Source organism: Propithecus coquereli, unplaced genomic scaffold (assembly GCF_000956105.1).
Source record: "Propithecus coquereli isolate 6110/MARCELLA unplaced genomic scaffold, Pcoq_1.0 Scaffold340, whole genome shotgun sequence".
Taxonomy (NCBI): Eukaryota; Metazoa; Chordata; class Mammalia; order Primates; family Indriidae; genus Propithecus; species Propithecus coquereli.
This window is the reverse complement of record NW_012149064.1, coordinates 1,758,687-1,778,551: the sequence shown is the minus strand read 5'-3', so window position 1 is coordinate 1,778,551 and position 19,865 is coordinate 1,758,687. Positions and strand designations below refer to the sequence as shown.

Genomic DNA, 19,865 nt, shown 5'->3' with positions numbered 1-19,865 from the left:
ATATATAAAGAAGCAGAGAGTAGAATGGTAGTTACCAGAGGCTGGGCGATGCAGGGAATGGGAAGATAATAGTCCAAATGTACCAAGCCTCAGGTAGATAGGAAAAATAAGTTTGATTTTTTTTTTTTAGATCTAATGTACGACATGGTGACTATATCTAGTAATTGAGTACTGTACATTTCAAAATTGCTGAGAGTAATTTTCAAATGTTGTCATCACAAAAATGTGAAATATTTGAGTGATGGATATGTTAACTAACTTGACGCAATCATTCCACCTTGTATTCAATGGTCATAAATCACTCTTTATGCCCTTCCCCCCAAAAAAGCTACAAGCTTTATAAGGTATTTTGTGGTTGGCAGGCAGCGCCTAGGCAACATCTTCACACACAGGTATTCCAAGCATTTTAGCAGGGATTTTTTTTTCTTCTTGCATTGGGATTGAGTTGGAATCAGTACCCATGGGCCCTCTGCTTAAAAAAGAATTTGCAGAATCCATTCCTAAGATTGGAGCAGAGGCCTGGGCCCTGAGCCGTAGGCAGGAGGAGAGCTGAGATGAGACCAGAGATGTGTTCCTGCCTCCAACCCCATCATGGGAGAAGAAATGTGATTCCATGTTCCGTGTTCTGTGTCCTTCCAACCACCACGACCTATTGACACCACAAGAGCATGGCTGGCTATGAAATTGAAGTTTATTACCACTATTTTTGCACCACTTACAATGAAATGTCATGTGCACAAAAAACAATTCTAAAAATTATTTATTGCCTATCATTAGAAATATGCATATGTCAACTTCAAAAAAACTGAAATAAAAAAATTAATTTTGCAATGGTATCTAATTCAAATTCGTAATGACATCAATTGACTGTATCTTTATGATTTAGTAGAAGTAGTATATTAATTACTATTCCTGTTGTTGAGTATATATTTCTGACAGGCAATGTAATAATTGATTTACATTTACTAAATTATTAAATACTACAGAGTTAACATTAGGTATGTGTTAGCACTTCAACCATGTGTAAAATGTTAACATAACTTTCTGAAAAAGAAAATACTGAGGAGTCAGCTGTTCTATGATGAATTAAAGTAAATGAATATATTAATTCATTTTCATGGAAAATCAGAGTTCTAAATAGAGATCGAAATTTGGTATCTGGCAAATTAGATGTCTCAGATAAAGATAAAAAAGGAAAGTGGAATGTCCAATAACTCCTGTTGGGGTTAACAGGCATGTTGAGAGAAATAATAGATGCCAAATAGCAAACAATGTATCAAAAATGTCATATAATTAAAATCATAAGAGTTCAAAAAGATCCACATTAAACACGAATAAAGATGTGATTTCGAGAGTGGAAAAGAATGGCCCTGTGATGAGAATATTGGCAGACTGAGAATTTCCAACTAGCCCTCACTAGACCTTAGCCCTGATTGTGCCTCCTTTTGCTAAACCTAAATTAAAAAATCAAAGGCTTTTAAAAAGCAGCCTCAATTTTTCCGTCCTTGCATCCTGTTCTGCAACTAATGACATGTTTGCACACACTTATCAAGAATTTGAATAGTAAACAGTTCTTGAACAGATAAGCACTGATCTTCTCCAATCTATTCTGTTAAATGTTTAAATTACTTGCTTCCTGCAAAACATTCATCTAAGAGCTGCTCTGACTCTGCAGTATTTTAATAAAGCCTTAAGCTAACGATTTTTAGTTTTTAATCCTTCCATGCAATGTAAAATACATTTTAGTTTATATTTTAAAAATATATAAAATAATAGTAGAAATAATCTTAAAAGCCAGTAGTAGGCTGGGAGAATAAATGCCAAACAATTGGCCACCAAAAAACCAATCTTAATATATTGGGTATTAACTATAACAACAACAACAACAACCAAAAAAAAGGAATTGGGGAATTGATCAGTTGAATAAATTCAAGTAATTAAGTTAATTTCCAGAAAGTCAAATACCACATATTCTCACTTGTAAGTGAGAGCTGAATAATGTGTATGCATGGACACAGAGAGCAGACTAATAAACACTGGAGACTCAGAGCGGTGGGAGGGTGGGAGGAGGCTGTGGGACAAGAAATTACCTAATGAATACTATGTATACTACTTGGGTGATGGACTTCACCACTACACTATATATATGTGTAACAAAACTTGCACTTATGCCCCCAAACCTATAGAAATAAAATAAATAAATAAATAAAAAATAATCTCATTTTTTAAAAAATTTAAAAACACAAAGTCAAAATACTCAAGCTAAAAATTAAAATAAATACGTTTTATTTATTTGTAAAATAATAGTTGATAAATACATAAACAAAATTTATATTTGTTCACTCTATTGTGAAAATTTTGAGAGTAGGGTTTATGTGTGCATGTGTTCTTTTCAATATTCCTCACTTTATCCTAAGATTTCAGTGCCATAGTCTGCATTCTTGCTTCCAAGAGAAATGCTGATTTAAGAGACATTTATGGGGACAAGCATTTTAGGCATGTATTGATTTTCTATTGCTGCTGTGACAAATTACCCAAAACTCCATGGCTTAAAAAAACACAAATTTATTATTTTGCAGTGCTATAATTGGGAATTTTGATACAGGTCACTTTGGGCTGAAATCAAGGGGTTGCTATCAAGGTCAGGGCTACATTCCTTTCTAGAGACTCCGGTGGAACATCTAATTCTTTGCATTGCTAACCTGTAGAGGCTGCGCACATTCTTTGACTCGTGGCTACCTTTGATCCTCAAAGACAGCAGTGTAAGGCATGTAAGATGATCCTTCCGTAGACATACCTCACACTGACTACATCTTAGAAAGGTCCTTCACTCCTCAATTTAATCACATCTGCAAAGTGCCCTTTGCCAGGTAATATTTTAACAGGTTCCAAGGGTTAAGAGGTGGACATCATGGAAAGCTGTTGTAAGCCTTCGAAAGCCGAGCACAGTGCTGCTGAAGCCTGAACCACGTGGACCAGAAATACCCAAATCTTCAAGTTCCTGAGATAATGACTGGTGACTAATAATCATGAATATGTCAACCTTCTAGCATTTTAAAGAAAAACTGTTAATGTATCGACCTTAGATAATAAAGAACTCATATAATCACTAAAAGCCCCAAGATTTTAGCCTTTCTATAATAGACATTAATTTTACTGTTTTTCTGCATAAAACCTGTACTGGCTTAGTTTCAACAGAATCTTCCACAAAGATGCCTTGATTTCTTTGTTCCTTAGGCTGTATACTATGGATATCAGAGATGGAGGCAACACAATAGAATGCAGACACCAAAAAATTCACAATATGTGGGGAATCAGGAACTGGCTTCAGACAGGCAATGGTTCCTGTCATAAATGTGATCACAACTATGAGATGAGACACACAGATGGAGAAAGCTTTTGACTGCCCTTGTACATATGGCATTTTTAGCACTGTATTAAAATGTAAATATATGAAAATCCAATAGACACGAAACAGAAAAGAGCATAAATGACCCCAATTGCGACACTAACATCAATGGTAATATGACTGTTTGAATAAGAAATCTTCAGTAGAGAGGGGACATCACAGAAAAACTGTGAGAGTTTTCTGGAGCCACGGAAAGATAAAGTGAAAGTTCCTGCTGAATATAAGGCCCCAAAGATACTCCCCAGGAACCAAGAGACGGTTACCACCTGCACACAGACTCCCCTGATCATGATGACAGCATAGTGCAGCGGGTGAGAGATGGCCACAGAGCAGTCATAGGACATGGCCGTGAGGATGCAAAGCTCAGCGGCGGCAAAGTAAATCACCAGGAAGACCTGTAACACACATGCTGCGAAAGAAATGGTGCTCCTGTGGGACAAAGAGTTCAGAACGAAGTTCGGGACTGTGACTGAAACCAGGCAAACATCAAGCAACGATAAGTTCTTCAGGAAGAAGTAGAGGGAGGTGTGAAGACATTGGTCCATGGTGACAAGGACAAAAATGACAAGATTCCCCATGAGAGTCACCATGTAAATCAGCAAAAACAGAAAAGCAAAACCTGGAGCTCCTGGGTGTCACAGAATTCCATGAGGAAGAACTCCATCACTGCTGTGTGGTTGGTCATGTCCTTCGCTGTGTTTTCCTACTGAGGGACAACAGACAGATGAGATTTATGCTAAGCCTCCACCCTTCTAATAATGCATTTATATTCCTAAAATAATTCCTCGAGGTTGCATTTATAAGACACGTACATTTTCGCTCTCCTTAAACGGATGTTAGGCTTTTTGAACTCCTCATAATGTCACTCCTAGTATGTGTTACAATAGAATATCTATTGAGTGAGTGGTTAGAATATTGAAAGTGTTCTCCTTTATAGGACCTGATGTATTTATTGATAAAGTCTGTATCTTTATAAAATTTATCATGAACTATTTTGAATTTAAAAATAAACAGGCAAAACACAGGGGTGTTTAAAACATCTCAAGTAAAGAGAATATAGTCTCATAATATTTTTTGTGTATGGACTTGTTTTAGTACTCACCAACTTTATACACAGAAATTAAAAATATTCCTATTTAATTTTATGATTAAATAAATTACACAAAAAAAAGACAAATGAGAGATTATAGCAAAAGAAGATGTTAAAAGTGTTAACAGGTGTAACAGAAGGCTTATATCTGGGCAAGCATACTATAATTATAAAAGATAATAGTAGCAATAAATGATAAGCAGGAGGATATGCGATATGAGAAACAAGATTCACCTTTTCTAACCCCGCCTGCTCCTCGTCCATATGTATGCACAACACTCGCACACTCTTACACAGTTACGCTCAGACAGTATCTCCAGTGTTTTTAAGGGACAAGATGGAAGTGTGCTTTACAGAGAAATAGTTGACGTAAAAGTGACTATAATAAGTACAAACTGAGCAATGGTGAACCGCATCTCCAGGCAGAAATTCACTCTTCCATGAAGAGGAATAATTTAGTATCTGAGAAAGAATAGAATGTAGGAAATATTTTAAGAAGGCAACACGACAGTTTTAAGGAAGAAAAGCAGAATGTTTCATTAATGTCTACATTTAGCTGCAGATCACTTAACATTTACTAGAATATGTATATTAGTTTCTAATCTCTAAAGAAAAAAAGTAATGAAGTTCCAACATAATTTTCTTCCAAGATGTCAAAAGTTCATAGTTTCTTGAGAAAGAAGAATTAACAACTTTTACGGGTTAGACATTAGAACCTCTATATGACACACATTCACGTGTGGCATCCATGTAGTGTTATTTGTTGTAATACAAACATTGGAGTCAATCAAGGCAGCTGATGATCTAATCATCTAATCTAAGAACTACTTCAAATTCACATATCTCAAGGTTGATTTGCCTACATCAGAAAAACATCAGATGGAATGAGTCAAATGTCTGTGCTTCTGGTGTTGAGCAAGCATAGTAATGTAGAGTCTGGCACCCTGTACCTCTCACCATGCTGCAAGTAGAGGGGCTCCCTTGACTAGCCAGGCTGCACTATTGAACAAGCAGTTTATGAGTTTATCCAGAATGTGCAAGAAGAAACAATAGTTTTTGTTGATTTTTTTTTCCTTTTGTTTTGTTTGTTTTGTTTTGTTTTTACGGCACCCTTCATCACCTCATTAGGAGTGTCTTTTTGGAATCATTTCAAAATCTTTTAGAAGTTATACCTTTTTGTGTCTTTTTAAAGCTTATTCCCAGCATTTTGAGAAGACATATTTTGAATCCAACTAGTGTGATGTAGAAACAGGTAAGTTTTTCTAATGCTTCCTCCAGGGTCATATTTGTAATACATGTTACAATGCCTAAAAGTTAATGCCCTTGACAAAAATTAAAGGCCAACATGGAATCATGATAGTATAATTGGGAACAAGACCAAATGTTCCATTTTTCTGATAAGCCCTGTAATTAATGTATTTTCTATTTTTTTTTCCTTTTTTACTCTCTGGCCCTAGTTCCTTCAGTTATAAAATGAAGAAGTTGGATCATATGACATGGAGTCAAGGTGATAAAATTGAAATAAGGCTGAAGAAGATGTTTTTCCAATAAGCACCATAATGAATGTGTTTTCTGACCTAGATTTTCTTCTATACTTTATTTCTACTTCTTTCAATTGAAAAATGAAGAGATTAGATTTTATGATTCTCATGAAAATTGCTTCTCATAGTAGGTTAACTGCTTTATGTATATGATAATATGGATGCTTGATAATGACCATTGGGATAACCATTCTTACAGGGGACTGGATCAGATGTAAAGCTTGAGAGTTAACACCACGTAGAGAAAGTTTTGATCCTTGTAAGCATGGTCTCTAGTTTTATTCTGAAAAATTTGAGGAAAAAAAATCTTGAAATAATTAAAGTGTTCATTTCAAAGGAAATTTAAAGATTGTATAAATCAGCTCCATGATTAAAAGCTGCATACACATAGGAATCAGCATCTTTGCATATACCTGGTCATATCCAGCCCAGGGGGTTTTTTTCCCCTCACTTACTTTTCCTGCAACCTTATGAGATCTGAGTATTTAGACTTACCTAGGAGGATTCAAAATATAATATTCTACTGCTGCTCCATGTTTTCTTTTCTTTGATAGTTATTCTACTACCCAGAGTACCAGGGACAAAGTAATGAAGTTAATGTATGAAGTTCCCTTCTTGTATTTTTAAAGAATCTGAAATAATTTTCAACTTGTTCTACATAGTCCTTTGGGAAAACAGTGGACTGAGAGCAAAGCATAATTCTCTTAAGGACCATGACTGCAGTTCTGTACACAATCTTATTCACTTGGAATAATTAGTGGAATGTAGCTGGATACTAACACCTCACACCTCACACTCCTGATTTTGGTCTGCCAGCTTGTCCCATGGCATTTCATTAGAAAAGTCCCACCAGGTCTCCTTGATTAGAGAAAACACCAGGTAGTGTCCAGTGTACTTTATTGGCTGTTCTATTGCCATCCAGAGGGAATATGTGTGTATGTTTTTTATTCTGTGACAACCTGAAGTATGAGCTCATATATATTTTGGGGGATACCAAGAAATTTGAATCTAATGATTTTTTTCTTATTGTCTTTTTCCACAGTGCTGCTTACTAAGTTTTCTCGAAGGTTGGAAGTTCTACATTTTTACTTAAAATACCCTTCAAATTTGAGTTTGTGTGATATAGACACAATAGTTTTTCTAATGCTTTCTCTAATGTCCTATTTGTAATACATGTTACAATGCCTACACACTGTTAATAAACTCACTCGATAGAAATGAAAGGCAAACATAGAGGTTGGTGTAATTAAAACAAGAACAAAGATGCAATTTTTTCAATAAGCACTATAATTAATGTATTTACTAACTGAGATTTTCTTTTACTCTCTGTCCCTAGTTCCTTCATTTATAAAATGAAGAGACTGGGTTCTTACAATTCCTCAGAAATTTTGATCCTTAAACTGGGTTCACAGCTTTCAGTACATCGAAGTGTTGATCAAATGCAAGAGTGTGCCAGGGACTCTCTTATGTAATTTAATTGTTATATGTAATCCCATTCCCACCCTGCAGTGATACTTTCAGTTAAATGCTGATACAATGACATTATTGTATATTTTATATTTTTTAAATATATACATATACACATATATTACATATGTACTGTATATATTTATAGGTACCATATGTGTATATATTATAGGTAATATATTAAAATACATATGTGTGTGTCTGTGTGTACATCTATATATTTCATATCTATCTCTATAAAATATATCACTCTGCTCTCCCCCTCCCAACAGTAATAAGTCCTCTCGACTAGTAGAGAAAGTGGACATTTTATTTCACTGATCAATAACAAGTTGGCACATGAGCAATGATGGAGGAGGTCTGCTAAAATACAAGATATTCATAAGATGTGTAGTCTCATGCCATTATAAACAAAATAGGCTTAAATTTTAAAAATCATTCATCATAGCAAGAACCTGGAAAATCTCATATCTGAGAAAAGACATTGAACAAGGCAAACTAAAAATGATAGCTATATTACAATTAAGTGACAACAATTTTAAATAATTATAAAAATGTTCCAACAATCAGTTATGAATATTGTCTTAGTCCATTTTGTGCTGCTATAACAGAATACCTGAGACTGGGTAATTTACAATGAACAGAAATACATTCACTCACAATTCTGGAGGCTGGGAAGTCCAATACCAAGGTGCTGGCATGTGGCAAGGACCTTCTTGCTGCATCATACATGATGGAAGGCATCAGATATTGGAAGGGCAGAGAGGGAGGGAGAGAGTAGGTGAGGTGGGCATGAGAGGGAGCAAAGCCACTCCCATGATAATAGCATTAGTTCATTCATCTAAAAATCTCAATACCTTTTAAAGGTCTCACTTTTTAATACTGTTACAATGACAACTAAATTTTGACTTTAGTTTTAAAGGGGATAAACATACAAACCATAGAAAATATGTTTGGAACAAAACATAGACACTCTCAGCAAAGAAAACCAAAACTTAAAAATATATATACAGAAGATGTAAAGAACAGCAGGGATAGGTAAGAACTAAAAAATATAATATTAGTAACATTTTTAAATAACAGCTAAATGGATGGGCCCGACACTGGAATAGAGGTGATGACAAATAATAATCAATAAAATGGAAGGAAAATTATCCAAATTAATCTGAATAAGAGAGAAAATAAATTGAAATTCTAATATCCATACCATGGAAGCCATTCAAAGATAAGAGAAAGACTGTGGGGCTGAAAAGAGAGTAGGCTAAAATTTTTCTCAAATTATCAGGGAAAAATCCCAGAAACTCTCAGATTCATGAAGCAGAGCAAAACGCAAACAGGATATACACAGCACATCAAGACAAACCATATCTAACTCTGAGAAACCAGACAAGGAAAAACGATGCTGTAAACATCCAAAAAGAAACAACCTATTACCTATTGGGAAAAAACCAGATATCAATGACAGTAGAATTCACACGAGAAATCGTGAAGACCAGGAGGAAGTAGCATAACATTTTGTAAGTGGTAAAGGAAACCCCGATTTCTATATCTAGTGAAAATATCATTTAGGGATTAAGAGGAAATAAAGGCATTCTCAGATGAAGGAAAGATGAGAGAATTTGTCAGCAACTGACCTATTGTAAATGAGAGGTATTAAAGGAACATATTTAAATGTAAATTAAATTATAAAAAATGGAACCTTGGACAATCAGAAGAAAGGAAGAAAACAGATGAAGGAAAAAAGTATGGGTAAATGAAATTAATATTTCTTCCACTCTTGAATGTTCTAAAGCATGTTTGAGTTACAGGAAAAAGTACTATACTCTCTAATGGGGTTTTCAATGAATATAGAGGAAATATTTAAGACAGATATAAGTAGAGGAGACCGAAATGGACACATATGGATGTGTGATTTCAATACTTCACTCAAAATGGTTAACTGATGACACCATTAGATTCTGTGTGTGCATGTGCACAGCCCTAGAGAAAACATTTAAAGATGTATATACATAAACACATATGTATAACGTGTGTGCATATATATATATATATATATAGAGAGAGAGAGAGAGAGAGAGAGAGAGAGAGAGAGAGAGAGAGAGATGTCCATCTATTTATTGAGAGGGAGACAGGGAAAGCACTAAAAAACTGTTCAAAGAGATACACTAAAAACACTGTAGATATATCAAAAGGAATTCTAAAAAATTGTTTCAGTAATGCACAAGAAAACGAGAAAAGAAAAGAGAGAAAGACAAAATAGAAATCAACAGAAAATAAAAAGGAAAATGACAGACTCCAGGCCTAAGTAAAAAATAATTACATTAAATGGAAATGGTCTAAATATATCAATTGGAAGACAAAGTATCCATCTGAAGTTCATTTTTGTATAAAGTGTGAAGTTTATGTTAAAATTATTATTATTTTTTTATTTCAGCATATTACAGGGTTAAAACTGTTTGGGTTATGTATATTGCCCTTGTACCACCTGGTCAGAGCTTCAAGTGTGTCCATCCCCCAGATGGTGTACACTGCACACATTGGGTGTGAATATTCCCATCCCCTCCTCCCACCTCCCATCTGCCCGACACCCCATGACTGTTAACACTACACATGCCCTTAAATGTTGATCAGTTAATACCAATTTGATGGTGAGTACATGTAGTGCTTGTTTTTCCATTCTTGTGATACTTTACTTAGAAGAATGGGTTCTAGCTCTATCCAGGAAAATACAAGAGGTGCTAGATCACCATTGTATTTTTGTGGCTTAGTAGAACTCCATGATATACATATACCATATTTTATTAATCCACTCGTGTATTGATGTGAGCCTGAGTTGTTTCCACATCTTTGCAATTGTGAATTGTGTTGCTATAAACATTCGAGTGCAGATGTCTTTTTTATAGAATGTCTTTTTTTTCTTTGGGTAGATACCCAGTAATGAGATTGCTGGATCAAATGGTAGTTCTCCTTGTATCCCTTTGAGGTATTTCCATATTACTTTCCACAGAGGTTGTAGTAGTTTGTGGTCCCAGCAGCAGCGTATGAGTGTTCCTATCTCTCTGCATCCATGCCAACATTAATTGTTTTGTGACTTTTTGATAACAGCCATTCTCACTGGAGTTAAGTGGTTTTGATTTGCATTTCCCTGATGATTAGAGATATTGAGCATTTTTTCATATGTTTGTTAGCCATCTGTCTGTCTTCTTTTGAGAAGTTTCTGTTCATGTCCTTTACCCTCTTTTTAATGGAGTTGTTTGATTTTTTTTTCTTGCTGATTTTCCTGAGTTCTATATAGATTCCAGTTATCAGCCCTTTATCAGATGTATAGCATGTGAATATTTTTTCCCATTCTGTAGGTTGTCTGTTTGCTCTCATGATAGTTTCCTTGGCTGTGCAGAAACTTTTTAATTTGATCAGGTCCCATTTATCTATTTTTCTTGTTGCTTTGACTGCCTTTGAGGTTTTCTTCAAAATTCTTACGTTATTATTTATTTTGGTTTTATACATCTAAGTGCTTTAGCAACATCTGTTGCTCATCTTCCTCAATTTATTTGTGTTTGAACTTGGTTATAATTAGATGGGCGCTTTTTTGTTGGTTGATTTCTGGGTTGTCTATTATGTTGTATTTTTGTATTCCTTTATCCTTTCTCAAAACTATACTGTATTGATTTCTATAGCTTCATGATTGTTGGAAAACATCTCTCTTCTGAATTACAAAGTGTTCCTCAGCCTGTAGAGCCATGGAAAATTATAAATTACAAAGTCAGAGAACATTTTCTTTCACCATTCAGTTAGTATCTGTTGATGTTGTTTATCAATCAAGTTGAGAAAGTTCTCCAATAATATTTTCCTGGAAATTTTAATCATTTTAATAATTTAATCATTTTAATCATTAATAGGTAGTATGTTTTGCAAAATCTTTTTCTGCATAAATTGATGCAATTGTATATGTTTTTTTCTTCAGTTTCCTAATAAGATGGATTCTATTGATTGATTTTCAAACATTGAGCTAGTCGTGCAGTTTAGAATAAATTTGTCTCGGGCATGGTTTAAAATTACTCTTAACATACTGCTGGATTGATTTGTAATTGTTTTATTGAACCAAACAAAAATTGTTTTGTTCATTTTATTTTATATATTTAATTGATGTAATAATCATTCATATTTATGGAGTAAATAGTGATGCTTTGATATATATAATGCATAGTGATCAGATCAGGGTAATTGGCATATCCATCATATCAAATCTTTATCATTGCTTTGTGTTGCAAACATTCAATAATCTCCTTCTAGGTATTTGAAACTATATATTAGTGTTACCTTGTACATTCATGAGAGATGTTGGTTTATAATTTTTCTTTATGGTAATGTATTTGCCTATTTTTGGTATCAGGGCCTGGTAAAATGAATTGTAAAGTGTCCCTTCATGTTCTATTTTCTGAAAGAGATTGCATAGATGTTTAATGCTTTCCTAAATATTTGACAGAATTCTTCAGTTATGAAACTTTTATTTGGAGTTTTATTTTTCTGAAATATTTTAGGCACTAATTCATTTACAATGGTGATATGACTATTTGGGTAATCCATTTCACTTTGGTTGACATTTGGTAGGTTGTGTCATTTAATTGTTCATTTATTTTAAGTTGTCATATTTATGAGTGTAAAGTTGTTCATAATATTCCTTAAGCTTTTTAATATCTACAAGATCTGTAGTGATACTGTTTGTTTCATTTCTAATACTGTTGCTTCATATCAACATAACATATACTTTATTAGAGAGACAAGGAAGTCAGATGAAAAATAAATATAAACCTCTTTTGGGTAGATGCCTAATAGTGCTATTGCTGGATCGAATGGTATTTCTATTTTTGGCTCTCTGAGGTATCTCCAAATTCTTTTCCACAGAGGCTGCACTAACTTACAGTCCCACCAGCAGTGTAGAAGTGTTCCTGTCTCTCCACATCCTCGCCAACATTTGTTGTTTTGTGTTTTTTTGATAGAGGCCAATCTCACTGGGGTTAGGTGATACCTCATTGTGGTTTTGATTTGCATTTCTCTAATGATTAGAGATGTTGAGAATTTTTTTATATGTTTGCTGGCCATTATTCTGTCTTCTTTTGAAAAGTTTCTGTTCATTTCCCTTGCCCATTTGTTGATGGGGTTGTTTGATTTTTTCTTGTTGATTTTTTTGAGTTCTAGATAGATTCTGGTTATCAGCCCTTTATCAGATGTGTAGAGAGCAAATATTTTTTCCCATTCTGTGGGCTGTCTATTCACTCTAATGATAGTTTCCTTGGCAGTGCAGAAGCTTTTTAATTTGATTAGATCCCACTTATTTATTTTTGTTGCTGTGGTGATTGCTTTGGGGGTCTTCTTCAAGAATTCCTTACCTAGGCCCATGTCTGAAAGGGTCTTCCCAACATCTTCGTTTAGAATTCTTAAGGTTTCGTGCCTTAGGTTTAAGTCTGTTATCCACCTTGAATTGATTTTTGTGAGAGACGATAAGGACATCTGCACCCGAATGTTTATGGCAGCACAATTCACTATTGCAAGAATGTGGAAACAACCCAAGTGCCCGTCAATCCGTGAGTGGATTATCAAAATTTGGTATATGTTCACAATGGAATATTACTCAATCATAAGAAACGACAGTGATCTAGCGCCTCTTACACTTTCCTGAATTAAACTTAAGCCCATTATCCAAAGTGGAGCACCACAAGAGCAGCAGAAGGGGACCCATTTGTACTCACCATCAAATTGGTATTAACTAATCAACACATAAATGCACATATCAGAACAACATCTAGTGGATGCTGGGGAAGGGGGAGGGCAGTGGGAGGAGGGAGGAAGAGGGAGGAGGGGAGGGGTATTTGTATACACAAGGGGGGCAATGAGCACTACCTGAAGGATGGACATATTTGAAACACGGACTTCGGTGGGGGGGGAACCAAGGGCAACACACGTGACCTAAACATATGTACACCCATAATTTGCTGAAATAAATAAATAAATAAATAAATAAATATAAACCTAGCCAAGATTATTGAAATAACAAAAATTCCTGGCATATGTAGGCCCCATATAGTTTTCCAGCTATTTCCAAACCCACAGCTCATAAATATACCCCACAGATTAGATCTTCATGACGAAGCCATTACATACCGTGGAATTGACCCCAGAGATCAAATGAGATTCTGAAAGAGCAAGAACAATAAAGTTATACAGGAAGAAGGCCTATATCCTGTGTCTAATTGATTAAAGACACAAAATAAGAATGGATTAAGTCTATAACTAGGACATTTGTTTGAATATAGGCACTTAAAAAGTGATAAATACTACCTCAATAAATAAATACTGTATTCATTGAATTGAAACATGAAGCTGTGATTTCATTTTGAATATGACACAAATATCCAAAACCAACAACAGAATAAAGAATTGAAAATTTCCCTTTTAAAATGGGGAATAAACAGCTTTAGCACTATCACCTCTTTTATTTAACATAGTTTTGCAGCTTTCAGTCAGTGAAATGAGGCAGGGAAAGGAGATTAAAGTAATTAGGATTGGAAAGGAGGAAACAAATCCATCATCCTTTACAAATTACATGTTTGCTGCAAACAAAATCCAAAATTTTAAAGAAATGATTAAATTTATTAAAGTGACTTACTGTAATAGCAATATTAAAATTTCAGTGGTAAAAAATTTTGGTATGCTTGGTTCCAACTTCTGGCTGGCTGGTGGATGCTCCCCACATTCCTTCTTTATCCAGATGCTGAATAAAAAACAGTGATCTTTCTCCCTAAATTTCTGAGACTGTGTCTTATTTCCACCACAAGCGTAATCTTGGCGGGATGTGGAGTAAATAGGACCTGAGTACAGTAATCAGCAGTGGAGAGTAGGAAGATCTGGGGTGAAGACAGAGGACAACGTGGTAAGACCCCATGTTATCTTTACTTTCATGTCCTCCTGTCCTTTCTGCTGCTCTGATCATTTGAAAGTATTTTTATTTTCAGTGTGAAAGATCTCTAAAAGCAAAATAAACAAATAAAATATTTCAAACATTTGAAGAAATGCAGGTCTATTCTATTCATCTGAACCACTGAGAACATAATGAGTACTGTAAAAACCCTGACCATTGAAAAGCTGAGGGCCTTAATGTCATTCATTCTCATAGTTTGCTTCTATACGTACAACTACCCTGGACTAAGTTTCCCAAGTCCTGGATTTTCCTCCCCAGAGATGACCTCTAATAAGATTAGTCCATAAAGCGGATTCATTGAAGTTTCTAACGCTTGGAGGGGCACGCAGTAGAGATGACAGCCAGAAGTGGCTCCTACTCTGTATTCAGAGGGTAAAATTCTCCTCCTCAGGAAGGGACCATGATGTTGAAATGATCTTCCGCTACCCTCTCCTTAACTTCTAAGTAACTGGAAGAAAATGAAGTGAGGTTACTCTTCCTCCTCAGAGGAACCCTTGATTATGAAAGTCCAAGAAGTAGAGGAATTATTTGTAGTTTAAATATCATTGAGTAGATGAGAAAATGTAAACATGTATAACTATAAGCACAATTCTGATTTAAACTGCAAAGTAATCTTTGCTTTTCATGTAAAAAGGCTCATTGAACTACAAAAGACAGCAACACTGACAGCAAAAATGCTTAGAATGTCACATGTTTATTTTATATTTGTTAAATTAGAAATAATATTTAAAGATTTCAAAGTCTTGAGAATGTTTGAAAGATAAACTCAAAAGTATAAAGTGCTATGATTAAAATTATAGAAATGTAATGCAGTCGCATTGAAACATTTTCCTTGAATGTTGCTTATTGTTTATCAGAACGACTAAGTAATAGTGAATGTCAGTGAATAGTTAAGACTATATAAATTAGACTTTTTTTTACATCAGTACTTCTGGACTTTTAAGAGCAGAGAAACTGAATTTTAACTGCAAATAAAAAGGCAGCTGTAGCTGATTTTAAAAAAAAGAAGAAGAAAAAACAAAGAAAGGCATAGACCTACATGTAATTTATACAGTGCATGCAATTTAGACATCTCTTGTCTAATCACAAAAATCTAGGTTCCAGAAGGCAAAAGAGACCATCTTTGGTTAACCAAACCTGCAAAATGGATATTCACATGCAAAAGAATGATGTTTGACTCTAAACTTGCACCTTACACAGTAATTAATTCAAAATGAATCAAAGACCTAAATGCAAAACCTAACACTATAAAACTCCTAGAAGAAAATACAGGGGGAAAGCTTCATGACAGTGGATTTGGCAATGGTTTCTTGGTTATGATACCAAGAGCACAAGGCAGAAAAAAAAATAGACAATTTAGACCTCATCAAATTAAAAAAAAAATGTGTGCATCAAGGAACACTATCAACACAGTAAAAAGGCAACTCATGGAATGGGAGAAAATATTTGCAAGTCGTATATCTGACAAGTATAGTTATTTTGAATATATAAATTAATTGTACAACTTAATAACAACAAAACACCTGATTTAAAAATGGCCAAAGGACATGTATAGGAACTTTCTCAAAGGAAACATATCAACGGCCAATAAGCACATGGAAAAATACTCAATATCACTAATCACTGGGGAAATGCAAAACAAAGCCACAATGAGATATCACTTCATACCCATTAGGATGACTATTGTCAATAACAAAAAAGAATGAAAAAAGAAAAAAAAATTGTCTAGTGCTGGTGAGGATGTGGACAAATTGTAACCCTGAGGTATTGCTGACTGGAATGTAAAATAGTCCAGCCACTGTTGAAAACAGTAACCAATTGATCAAATGATTAACCATTGAATTATCACATGATGCAGCAATGTCACTGCTGGATGCACACACAAAAGTACTGAAAGCAGGGACTCAGATATCTGTACACCAATTTTAATAGCAGCATTGTTCACAAGAGCCAAAATATGGAATCAACTTAAATGTCCATTGATGTATGAATGAACGAACAAAATAAGGTGTGTGCATATGTGTGTATACATATATAATAAATTTAATATTATTCACATTAAAAAGGAAGGAAACTTGACACATCCTACAACATAAATGAACGTTGAAGACATTTTGCTAAGTGAAATATAATAATAACAAAACAACAAATATTATATGATTCTACTTATGTGACATACCTAGAGAAGTGAAATTCATAGAAATAGAAAGCAGAATGGAGGTTGCCAGGTGCTGAGGAAAGAAGGTCATGAGGAGTTATTGTTCAAGGGGAACATAGTTTTAGTTGAGGAAGGTGAAATATTAGAGAGATAGATGGTGGTGATGGTTGAATAATAATGTATATTTACTTAATGCCACTTAGATGTACATTTAAAAATGGTTAAAATAAGTATTATTAAATACATTTTAACAATATAAAATATTATTAAACTATTCTCCTCTCAGGTTTACGGATTAATGTAATACTCTTGAGCATGTGGTAAGAATACATATTTGTAAACATTTCTGGAAGCACTTTAGTAGAATCTATGGAAAAATGAAATGATCTACTTTTTATATATCAATTACATTTCAAGATATTTTCCTAAAAAAATGTATACATGTGTGCATTGACAATATATGTAAAATTATATTAATCATAAGTTTACATGTTATTAAGATAGACATTGTTGTCTCTGTTTTTGTGCCAGTACCATGCTGTTTTGGTTATTATATCCTTGTAGTATAGCTTGAAGTCTGGTAAAGTTATGCCTCCCAATTTGTTCTTATTGCTTAAGGTTGCTTTGCCTATTTGGGGTCTTTTCTTATTGAAAAGGAAAACCCTAGGTCTCAGGCCCTGGCAATTTGTCACCTCACAGGCCACCAGACAAGCAAGTAGATCTCAGAAATGAAAAACTGAGTCTCCTAGGTTATGGTCAGCTGAGTCTGTGCCTTGTGTGTCTGGCCAGCAACATACAGGGCTCTGGGATACTCTTCTCTGGGTTTGGGGGAAGAAATTCTGCATTTTTGTCCTGAATGTGATTTTAAGTGAGATGTTCCACAAATTACAACATAACTCTTTCCATAAAACCATTGCAAGCACAGAGTTGTCCTCTAAGGCCATACACATGATGCAGGCCAGAACCTCCTAAAACTACTTTCTAGCACTGACATTAGACACATGCAAGAAACATGCAAATTTCAATCCAGGTTCTGTCCTGTCAGGTGCAGAGGGAGCAGGACCAGAACTCTTTTCCTTGGATTTTCCCCAAGGGTACCCAGGGTCCCTGGAAGACACTTTCACGCTTCTGTCTTCCACAAGGATATGCAGCTCTATTCTTGCCTCTGATCCCACCTAAGAGAATAGCTGAGGGTGGGATACTTCCAAGGGGGACAAAGCTCACAGAAATGTCCTGTCAATACATGCACCCCACGCCACCTTGGCTAGAATCCTGCTTGTGTGCATTAGTCACATTAAGACTGACCTAGTTCTGCTGTCCTGCTGTTGCACCCCGCAGCAGCCCCTAATCACAGTAAATGCTGTGCTTCCTGCTGCAGAACACCTGGTTGGCCAGCCTGGCGCCCTTGCCCTGTCACTACACAAGCACAGGTGTGACTTACTCTCAGGGTGGCCGGCTTTGCCTTGGGGGCAGCCTTGGCATAAGCACGCCTGGGCTGCTCATGGTCCAGCTCAAGCAGCTCTAGCCTCCAGGTTGGCACCAGCTTCTGCTGGATGTCAATGCATGGCAGTGAGTACAGTGTCTTCTTGGTCTCTGTGGGTGTCAGCTTCCACTACATCTCATCCAGCTGTGCGACGTACTTGTTATACCTGGTGGGGAACATGGCAGCAGTGAGGAGAAAGTGGCTGCATCCTCCTTGAGGGCCTTGAGCTCACTGCACAGCATCATGATGGTCTCGTCACCAAGGCATTCCCGTTTTTGTCCTTGCTCCTCAGCTTGGCTAGGGGAATCTGAACCGTCTTCTGGTTGGCCTGGGTCACAGCGTGCAGGGTGGTGATCTGATACTCTCGGTGCTGTGCAGCAGCTTAGCTTGAGGATCTCCTTCTCCTCCGTGAGTGCCTCTTTGTCCTTGCCCACAGCTGGGCCTGGCTCCTGTGAGGCAAGGCGCTCCCATGACAGCTCTGTCACGTGGTCCACAGCCTCCTGCAGGTGCTTGATCTGGTCGCGGATGATAATGATCAGGATGTAGATGTTTATGGGATCCCAGTGGGGGTCGCTCGGGGGTGACAACAATGAGGAGCAGGGTCAGGGGCTGCTGTCCCCAGCTTCACCATCTGCTTGGCTGGCCTGCTTCTGTGGCCAGCCAAGAGGGTAGGAGGACAGGCGAACAGTGCTGATGGCAATCAGGGCTGGTGCCACCGCCCTCCCTGGCCCTCCTGGTTGTAGCCCAGAGTGACAGGTTGGACGATTGGTTGCACACGCACAGGTGGTGGTACAAGTCCGCCAGCTCCTGGATGAAGGTCGCCAGCTCGTCCTGGGCCACGCTCAGGTGCCCCGTGTCTCACTGGCAACGTGGCTCGCCTTCCTCAGCACCTTCCCACTCCGGGCAGCCGCTGGCATCCTGGCGGCGTCTGCAGCGGGGAGGCCTTGCCTGGTGGGCGCTGGCTCCTGCTTGGACCGGCCGGTCCCGCACCTTGTGAGCGCTGCGCAGAGACCTCAGCTGTGGCTGCGGGGGCACAGCTGTCTCGGCCACAGCCACGTGGTGCTTGCAGGTGAGTGTCTCTCAGCTGTGGATGTTGCCATCCTCATGGCCGTCGCGGTCCTTCCGCCGGGACGGGGAGCAGGTTCGCAGGGCGCTGCGGTTCCCGGGGAGGCAGCACCTGCCGCGCGGCGCCCACGGAGACCCTGGCGCTGCTGCAGCTGCTTCCGGTGTCCTGCAGCATCGCGGGCAGCCCGGGCTTCCCGACCCCCGCATCGGCTGTGGCTTCAGCCTCTGGAGCCCCGGGACTGGAGCTCGCCAAGCACCGGACACTAGAGGAGGCGGCGCGAGGATGCCCTTGGGCGCGGGGCTCTTGTCCGGCGACAGCGTGGCCAGGCCTCGGCGTCGCTGCTGGGCTCAGGAGCGTCGTGGTTGAACTTCAGGCCATCCAGTGAGACGTGCAGGTGTCCGGTGTGAAGGGAGTCCTTGATGCTCCTGTGGTGGGACAGCTCCTTGCACAGGTCGTTTTTCTGCTCCTGCGGAGTCTTAGCGCTTCCGGCGCCTCCTGCAGCTGCTGCTCCCAGCGCTCCTGCGCCGGTGGCTTCCTCCAGCTGGCTCCCGGGGTGCTCGGTCTCCACCTCTGGACGCTTGGTCTCGTGCTTGAGGCGGTCAAATTCCACCCGGTTCTGTCTGAGCACAGACACTTGCTTCTGCAGGCTGATTGAACTTAGACTTTTAATGG

The 19,865-nt window shown here is 37.5% G+C and overlaps 1 protein-coding gene across 1 annotated transcript in view; it reads left to right on the top strand.

Moving 5' to 3' along the window:
• LOC105815628 (olfactory receptor 14K1-like) overlaps positions 1 to 19,459 on the top strand; it is a 35,487-nt gene extending 16,028 nt beyond the window's left edge. Inside the window, exons 4-5 of the mRNA XM_012650825.1 lie at positions 3,635 to 3,786; positions 18,911 to 19,459. Coding sequence (XP_012506279.1) covers positions 3,635 to 3,786; positions 18,911 to 19,459 — 701 coding nt within the window. The remainder of the gene's footprint in view (positions 1 to 3,634; positions 3,787 to 18,910) is intronic.
• Positions 19,460 to 19,865: the final 406 nt, after the last annotated feature.